Source organism: Priapulus caudatus, unplaced genomic scaffold, assembly GCF_000485595.1.
Source record: "Priapulus caudatus unplaced genomic scaffold, Priapulus_caudatus-5.0.1 Scaffold1848, whole genome shotgun sequence".
In the NCBI taxonomy this organism is placed as follows: domain Eukaryota; kingdom Metazoa; phylum Priapulida; class Priapulimorpha; order Priapulimorphida; family Priapulidae; genus Priapulus; species Priapulus caudatus.
Genome location: NW_014578909.1, coordinates 23,029 through 32,392, shown reverse-complemented (window position 1 = coordinate 32,392; position 9,364 = coordinate 23,029). Strand labels below are relative to the sequence as shown.

General features: G+C 47.5%; 1 protein-coding gene across 11 annotated transcripts in view; it reads left to right on the top strand.

The window, feature by feature from the left end:
* Positions 1–353: 353 nt before the first annotated feature.
* The window catches only part of LOC106817744 (filaggrin-2-like), a 23,708-nt gene continuing 14,697 nt past the window's right edge, over positions 354–9,364 (top strand). For 8 of the 11 annotated variants that reach the window (XM_014822439.1, XM_014822437.1, XM_014822435.1 and 5 more), the window contains exons 1-3: positions 354–439; positions 979–1,048; positions 8,903–9,364. In XM_014822439.1, the coding sequence (XP_014677925.1) occupies positions 1,010–1,048; positions 8,903–9,364 (501 nt within the window). In that variant the 5' untranslated portion in view covers positions 354–439; positions 979–1,009. Of the gene's footprint in view, positions 440–475; positions 539–978; positions 1,049–8,902 lie in introns of those variants that run through there. The other 3 variants (XM_014822431.1, XM_014822430.1, XM_014822429.1) reach the window with 3 other exon arrangements.

Here is a 9,364-nt window from a genome sequence, read left to right as displayed (position 1 = left end):
TAAGTGGCCACTTCAGAAGTTGTGAACTCATTGGCGGGCTGACCACGAGTTACAATATAAAGGTAAGGCTTGTTAACCTTCCACGCCGCTGTTCGTTTGCTTTTCAAAAATTTTCGTTCGCGCGCAGGATTCTCGCGTCGCCCAACTAAAGCGATTAAAGTTTGCGGTCAGTGTCGTGTGTGTAAAAACGCGGCAGGGTGGGCGAGTTTTCGGCATAGCCGCTCGCGCGAACATTGTTGAGCGCACAGCGTGCGAGCTAGCTGGGTTAATGGAATGCACAATTGATTGGCTCCGTCGCGCTCTCTGAGTCTCCCGCGAATCGTCGTCACGTGATCGCCGCTCTCGCTATAAGAAGCTAATACAGAAGCATAGCGGACGTAATGACGTAGTGTGTTTGTGCAGTCGGTATATCCATCACGAGCGGATTGTCATAGAGGAGGTGAGTTCAACTTGTGCGGTTTTATTAGCAATACCCTGCGTGACACGATAGACACTCAACCCATTACTTTTTTTTGAGTGACGTAATAGTGATTTGAAGGTAATTAAAGCTGATTGATTGTTTACATCGTGACGTTTTTGGTGCCATGAAGTATTGTGACGGTTGAGTTCGGAAATGACTATAGCGGGAACTCATGTGCTGGTTTTCAGGCTCAAAAGGTTGAGGTAGAAAGTATTAATTGCTCGTTTGAAGATTAGTACGTGAGCGTTTCCCACTGCGACGAGTGCATGGAACTTCACAGCTAAGCTGCGGCAGTTTTTCGGGTTTGTTTTATATCACGCCTGAAAGAAGAATGCGCGAACATATAATATACTGCATAGTGCGCGAAGGTACATTCGTCGTGCGGAGTGCCTCTACGTCCCTAACGCGAGTCCCGCTGGCGTTCTTGGTTTGGTTATGAACTGCGGCCGATGTTCATGGGTAGAAAGCTGCCATGTACGAATTGCAATGGATCATGTTTGACATTTTTTATATTCCAGCGCCTAACAGTTGTTCCCGACTGTGGTCAATATGGGGATTCGCGTGACAGCACTGGGATTTCTTTGTCTGGTAAGTCACCGCGCTTGTTCTATACGCGCAAAAACGGGCGAGCCGAGCATACTCCTAATACGCAAATCAGGTATTGCGTGATATTCGGAAAGGTAAATCGCGCATGATTATGGACATCGTATTATATATACCTAGCGCTTTAGTTCTCTCTACCTTTACATGCACTGTAATAGTATGTCGGGTGGCTATTTGGTAGACCAATAAATTGTGCCCTAAAAATTTTTATATACTGGTGTTATTTTAGGTGTTTCTGGTGTTGTGTCCTAAAATAACACCAGAATATACAACATTTTAGGGCACAATTTATTGGTCTAGCTATTCGGGTGCGTACGAGATTATCCATGTTATTCTTCTCAAGATAAGGTCAATGAACCGTCCATGTATTTAGTTATTTAGGAATCTAAATCCCGCTCACTTTATATAGCCTATAGGTTCTCAATAGGTCAATCGATATACTAAGCAATTGTTGAAAAGATATCAGAACTATGTTTTTGTGTGACCACAATAAAACGCATACGAGAATGAGGATGATGGTAATGACGACGATGATGGCGGCGACAACGACAATGACGACGATGATGGCGGCGACAACGACAATGACGGTCCTGATACAATTTTCACGTTTCATCTACGAATATGCTATAGTGCATGGCCACACGGATTTCATATGCGTTTCTTTATGCTCGTAAAAATTATGCACAAGAAAAATGGTGTGTAACTATTATCGCGTAATGTTCGATAATGCTCTGCCGTATATCTGTTGCTGCGCGCATGCAGAGAGGCGCAGTTACACACCTATGAGGCTGACTACGGCGCCTTATACCGCCAATTATACCAGCCATCACTACCAGGCGCTGAGATGTGCAAGGGAACGCATTTAAATTGATTAACGGGAACTACGAAACCGTTCTCGTACGCGCGACCACCGTAAGCCAAAAGTGCCCCCCTCCATTCGCTCGGTCATTGTAGCTGACGACTTATGCCGGAAAAAAAATAGAAGCCGCTTGCCAAACAGATCACAGATTCGTGCGCACAATGGGGTTTGTTCTCATGCACTGCACATGTTTGTCGGGCATTAGCTAATACACTTCGAGTGATCGTTGTACGTGGCTGCGAATGTTTGTCGGAGAATTTAGCGCGTCGAGAGAGCCCGCACCGGTGGGCAAGCGCTCTTTGCGGCTCAGACGTCGTTGCTAATAACTCTCATGTAGGAAACGCTAGACTCATTCTCGTTCTCTCTCTCTCTCTCTCTCTCTCTCTGCTCTCTCTCCTCTCTTTTCCTTCTCTCTCATCTGTTGTGTGTGTGTGTGTGTGTCGTGTGTGTGCGCGCGCGCTCGCGCTCGCAATAGAGCGTAAAAGAGAAGAGGATTGATAGAAAAAGGGAGAGATGGGGAGAGAGAGAAGAGCGATCGAGCGGGTGAAATAAATGGAGAGACAGAAAGAAAAAGACAGATACCGAGAGAGAGGCTAGACAAACATACAGAACGCACGGACAGACGCGACATACGACAGACAGGACGGGCAGCACAGACAGCAGGACGGACCATAGGAAGGACAGACAAACAGACCGACGGACAGACAGACAGACAGACAAACAGACAGACAGACAGACAAACAAACAGACAGATAGACAGACAGAGAGCGAGGGAGAGAGAGAGAGTGGGGCAGGAAGCCCGCGCCTTGCAATGATGGTCACTTCATCAGTACAGCCGTGAACTAGCGTAACGCGATATCCCGGAAAGAACGCATGTCGACCGCGGACGGTCGGGCGTGGACTACGGCTCGCCCGTCCGCACTGCACGGCCACACACCGCAGGCACGCGCGCCTAACACACTCCACCTCCTCTCTCAGCCCCCCCCCCCACACACACAAGTTCACGCAAAACGCGCACGCGCACCGTACGCACGCACACACACACCACCACGCCACGTACACATCGCCCGTTCCGTCATGTATACTAGGCGGCGAACACAATAACACTAGTCTCGTTTTTTACATAGCGGGGCAAGAAACGCACAGGCACCGTTGAACGGTTTCAATAAAATATAATGCTAAGCTAAATACGAAATCTATTTACTACCAAATTCTTAATGTTTCTATATCTCTTTCTAACTCTATTAATTGCTGACAGTTTCCTGTAATTCGCGTCCAAAATGACTACGTTCAAACCATATACGCTGCGGCGCGCCTTGCTCTCGCGGTTACCACTGTTGCCACGGCTTACATAATGTAGTATAGTGTATAATTATATATACATTTATATATTACCTATAATTAATGTATAATATATAATTATATATACACTATATATTATTAGCTGTAAGCGTGCACCAGTGGACCGCGAGGAGGGCAATGGCGCCGCAGGTCGTATTATGGATGCAGCGTGGATTTGGACGGAATTTACAGGAAACTGTTGGCCAATAATAAGGTGAAAGAGGTATATTAGAACATTAAGATTCGGTAGTAAATAGATTTCGTATTGTAGTTAGGCATTATATTTTATTGAAACGTTCAGTGCCTGTGCAGAGAAAGCCTGCCTCTCTGCACTGGCACTATTGCTAGCAGTCAATTTATATCGCCGGTAAGTTCGTCAAAAGCTGTAATCCGCGCGTGTGAATAGTCTCGTGTTCACGCCGCAAGTCTATGCAGCCGTTGTCAAGTATACGATCGTTTATAATGGCGACGGTAGCAACAGCGACTATACGTACTGCCGACGAAGGGGCACGTATCTGCGCGTACTACCCCGTGCGCGCGTGCGCAGACAGGTCAATGCCTGCGACCCTCCGCGTGGTGGCAAAGAATTTTATGGGTTAACTGTAGTCGGTAGCTCGGTAATCGGCGACTCGATTTTACGATCGTCGCATCTACGTGTTACATTCCACGTAGAAGACAGACACTCTTTGTTCCGTATTCTTTTTCGTGAGCTACCGCTTCTTCCCTCGTCGTTACTGGCCTCCGCCGGCACAGTTACACGCCGATACGTCTCGTGCACGACGATATATCATCTTTTTTTGGTAGAATCGCAGAGATAGACTACTTTTACTCATTCGTATAGAGCTAAATCAGGATTTTGTACTATTATTACGCGTGAATTATAATTTGAATACATGCAGTTTCGATTTATATTTGTTAAATGTTGCACATTGATGTAAAACCATCAAGGAAGTGCAGATGCAAGCGAAGTTAATTCGTGCCGATCATTCTCGTTCTCGTTGGATCTAAGTCATCTCTTACAGTCACAGACGGGTACCTGCAGCAACGGGTCACTATTTCCGCTGGAAGCATTTAAATGACCCTCGTTTACTTCTCGTTTATCAACGAACAATGTAGACATCGACAGCAAACATTCGCTCTAGCTCGAGGTGCAGCAAAACGGAAAAGTTTCTGTTGACATTCCCGGATTCCAATCCATTGTTTGAATAGTCCGCCATGTGCGCGTACGCGCATGCGATGGCTCTATTTTTCATTCGGTGCATATTGAAATTCAGGTACAGGAGTCGTGCGGCGCGTACTAAGCGCTATCACGTGCGTGAGCCATGCGGAAAAAGACGCTGTCGTGCCGTTAGCAGGTTATCCGGACAAACTCGGCTTTATACTACGGCACAGCGGTGAAAGGTTACTTTATTTAATAGATAAAGATTTACACACGTTTAAAGCTACCCGGTTCGGCGTAGGATCTTCGCTCGCTGTTTAACTTCACGAAAGGGCCGCCGAACCGAGCGCTTCGTCAGACGCCACCGACCGCGATATCTAGCTTTATTACTGGACGGTACTAACCGCCCCACGGACGGGTCTATCTCGCACGCTCATCTGGCTGTAACTGCTTAAGATGTTAGATATGACAATTCTTCCGTGTTACTCGATGGTAACATCCTAATGTATACTCGTCAACGCCATGTGCAAGGGAAATGCAATAGTGCAAGTGTTAGCATTCGGGGTACAAGGCTTACTTCCTGCCTATCCATCAATCTATAATGATGTTGATTAAATAGCATAAAAAAATTGGCGCAATGTAGAACACATATACTTACTTACAACACGAGCATATTAGACGTAGATCGACACTTAGATGGAAACTCAGTTACATTCTATTCAGTGACATCATTTAAAGTCTCACTGTCAATGTGTCACTTGTAGTTTTAGTCCAACAAGTGCTGAGGAATTTCCTATTACGTTAAGCGTCTTTTTCATGCCATCAATTCCACGACAATTACCCCTGGTCTGTTAAATTCCATCGTATGTCTACACGCGATGTACTAAGGTCATGAATCACCCTGAAGTAGTTGCACGCAGGTCTAACGTGTTACCCTACGCAGACACTTCCCCCTACTTATATTGACATTAGACGAAACGGGCCTTGAGCTTAATGTCTGATGGGTTAGTCGTTGTTTAAAAATTAGAACAGTAGAATTGGTGTCTGGCATTGCTTGATTGACGCCTGCAAGCTATACGCCCGTTTTCAGCTGACCCTGTTCATAGATATTAGCACCGATTGTGATTTTCTTATATACGTCTGTTAGTTCAGCGGTCATTGGCCTGAATTCTGCAAGTTCGGACCTATAATGAACGCATGTAGCGTGGTGTTCGCGGGTCGTCCATCTTGAAACCTCCTTGATGCGACAATAGTGGACGTTTACTCTGCCTGATACGTCCTTCATCAGATACACGCGCAGGCATCCGAGCTTGCTGTTAGCATAATTACCAAAATTCACAGTCTGTCTGGCAATCTTTATTCCCGCACTTCTATGAATGATGAACAAACAGAGCGTATGCCACGTTAGAGCAAACGTAAATGTAGAGGAACGAAATTGTAGTTGATACTGTTGATACCATGTGTTTTTCGTGAACGCTTGGACACACACTTATCCACAAGCCCCGCGCCCCGTCCGCCCCCCGTCCGCCCCCAGCCCCGAAGCCGACGGACAAACGCCGGGGAGCAACGCACGCCCGCACCAGACACACGCGACGCGCGTGCACACACAGCCTAGGATTCTCGGCCTACCTGTGGTGCTGCGAAGGCGTCGCGATTGGTTAGGAACAAGGCTGGCATTCCGCCCTTGGCCGCTTCAGCGCGCGGCGTATTCCGCTAACGACCGCACGCACGCCGCCTTCCAATTGATGCCTTACGTGCCAAGATGAAAGAATTTGCATATGTGATGATGCCCCGAGTCAAGGCGCCAGTGTACGTCACTCGCGCCAGGGGGCGATGCAGCAGCTCATAAAAACGGGCGGTGTATTCCTCTGCTCAGACACACTCTCACGGCGCCTGCTCGGTTCTTGTCGCCTGCGCACTAGCCGCGCGAACATCGGGCGCTCAGATGATACGCATAGCCCACGGCAAGGTGCCGCGGTACAAAGCGCTGGCACTCGCGGAGAGGTGTGCCGGCGACAATCGCCGAGCCATGCCGCTTATGTCATGAAGGCCATAGTCTGCAGGTCGGCTGTGCGCAAACCTAGGCCGGCGGATTTGAGTCAATTATAGTTAACTCGCGGCCGGCGGCGATGGTCCGATTAGTCTTGTTTGAAGGTGTCAAGATGACCGAATTTGTAAGCTGTCAGTTTGAGCCCAGACAGTACCGCAACATGTTTTCTATGTTGGCGTTCCCTACACGATGCCTTTGAGACGAGGCAGTTCGGCGGCGGTCGCAGGGTCGCGATTGGGGGTGGAGGTGCGCACGATGCAGGTCATGCCCAGAATGCTTAAAGTTCTTACGAAATTGAAGGGGAATTGCTGCTACGAATATGTAAGCATGGCCATAGATATCTACTATAGATATATATATAGTATATTAGTGCTTGCACGGTGCTTTGGCGTAAAAAAGTTTGGTGTTGAAGCCCCATGGAAAGGTAGGCCTACTGACCAGTGGTCACACGGCTGAGCTAGTTATTGTTATCGATAGATAACATTAACCTTTTTCATAGCATGGCTCTCTTTAAGGGGGCTTTGCTGTTATGTAGGAAAACGTGCTGAGCAGAATTGTACTATAGCTATAGTGTTTCCAAGAACACGAGCAGCATTCAGCGAAGAACGAGCACAGTTCAGCCAAGGAAACGAGCACATTCCAGCAAGGAAGATGTACGGTACAAGCAAACATTAAGCAGTACATTAATTTAATCTTGCGCTCAGTGTCTAAGGCTCTAGCTGTCCAGTTATCGCTGATGTGTAAAAAAACATGGCGATGTTACCTGTTGACTAGCGAATGTAGGTGAATCCGGTCTGAAAAAATGCTAACGCCTCTTGAAATTCCATCGCATAGTCGCATGCGAATTCCGTGCATAAACAATCTCCAAAATTGGTAAATCCGCGGTTTCGGAAAGGTCTGATGACCTAGAAGCACTAGAAATCGTTAGTACAGATGTGTCAAAGCCATATTCTAATACGGGCATCACGTCTTCGGGTTTCGGTCTGCACCGATACATGTGGATTACATATACTTGACAGTTAGGGGCTGGCCAACTGAAGCCAACACTTGCATTTATAACTGGCTGCCCCGGCGGCCACTACCATAGTAACAAGAGCCCGATTAGACCCCATTAGTTACAATCTTGCACTATAACATTAACGTTTATCATCCGCGCCCACCAAACAAAAGCGCGGTGCCAGAAAGCCCTGCCACAAACCAGGCGCTTAGCAGCCTCATAGTGCGATCGCGTAAATAACGCATTCGCCGGCCCACGCAATAAATTCTCATCACGCCTAGCGAAATAGATTTCATATGAAGAATTCCAGCGAATAGCTTCATCTCGTCACCCCTGTGACGAAACTAGTAGGCTGGCGAAAGGTCGTGGCCCCCTTACACACGTGCTCCGTTTCAGACCAGGCAGCCTGCGGTGCGTGCGTGTGCAACCAATCTCACCTTCCACTTCAGTATGATAATTATTCGCCGGTCAGCCGAAAGTCCCGACGAGAGTCATTAGGCTCAAGCTGCGTGCTCACTAACCGATGGTGTATTCGGTTGTCGTGTGCTGTGGCGGGGATGGGGCGGCGGTCACGTCTCTCCGGCGTACCTTGTGCGGCGTCGGACTGCTGCCGTCGCAACCAGGCGGGCGTAACATCGCTGTCAAGGTGTTTTATTACTCCTTACTGCGGAAAGGCGTCACGGCATCTATATATTGTGCCACCTATAGCACTGACACCGCTAAGTCATGGCAAGCGTGCTGATGATGTGTGTGCTGACGAGCAAGCATGACGCGCAGACGGACGACTTTTGGAATAAGTCTAAATATCCAGCGTTGTCGTGTATTATAGAAGAACAATAGCGTGTTACGGCGGGGTGCCGACGCCAGGGGGAGATTACGAGTGCGGCTGCCACCTGGTTGGCACGTAAACTAAGTCGGTGTCCCGCGGGTTGACAACAGGAATGCGATGCAAGTGTTATTGCCCTCAACGATGTATCGCTTGCTGGGCGAATTGTTCCACGGCTTGTTGTGGCTTATAGGAAAGGCTTCGAATCAGGATATTGTTGTTGTTTATTGGAAATGTTCGTAGGATATGTTTTTGTTATTGGAAATGTTCGTAGGATATGTTTTTGTTATTAGAAATGTTCGTAGGATATGTTGTTGTTATTGGAAATGTGCGTAGGATATGTTGTTGTTGGATATTATTGCGGGGAGTGCCGGTGGGATATTTTTGTTTGATATTGTTGTTCGGAATTTAAGATTTATTTGCGATGTCAGACGACTATAGTTCTTAAATAATTTGGAGTTATTCGTTATATGATTTTACACAACTAAACAAATGATTATATATTATTTTTTTTGTAAAACTATAAATGACGATGTAAACGGCTATTTATTACGATCAGCATTAGATTATTTTACACTGTACTCTTATACCGTACTTTGCTTCGTAGGCGTGTTTCTGCTCTGGATGGGGAGGAAACGGACAATGGGGAAGAGGCAGAGGACGAGGATATGGCAACTTAAATGGAAGGTCGTCTAGTGGTTTCAATGGTCAGCAGATGCCAATGCAAGAATACTTGCCCTCACAGCAGCAACGTTTCGTTCCGCAAAACTTCCAACAGGTGGGACAGCCTATCGGGCAAGTTGGACAGAATTACCAAGGCCGAGGAGTCGGTTTGCAACAGGGGCAATCACAGCAGGGGGGTCTCTACGGCAGAGGTGGTAGCAGTTTCGGTCAGACTGCCTACAATAATCAGGGTGATTTTAGAGTTTTGGGGAACCAGGGTCAGATAAGACAGGGCGGCGGTTACCAGGGTCAGACAGGACAGGGCGGCGGTTACCAGGGTCAGATAGGACAGGGCGGCGGTTACCAGGGTCAGACAGGACAGGGCGGCGGTTACCAGGGTCAGATA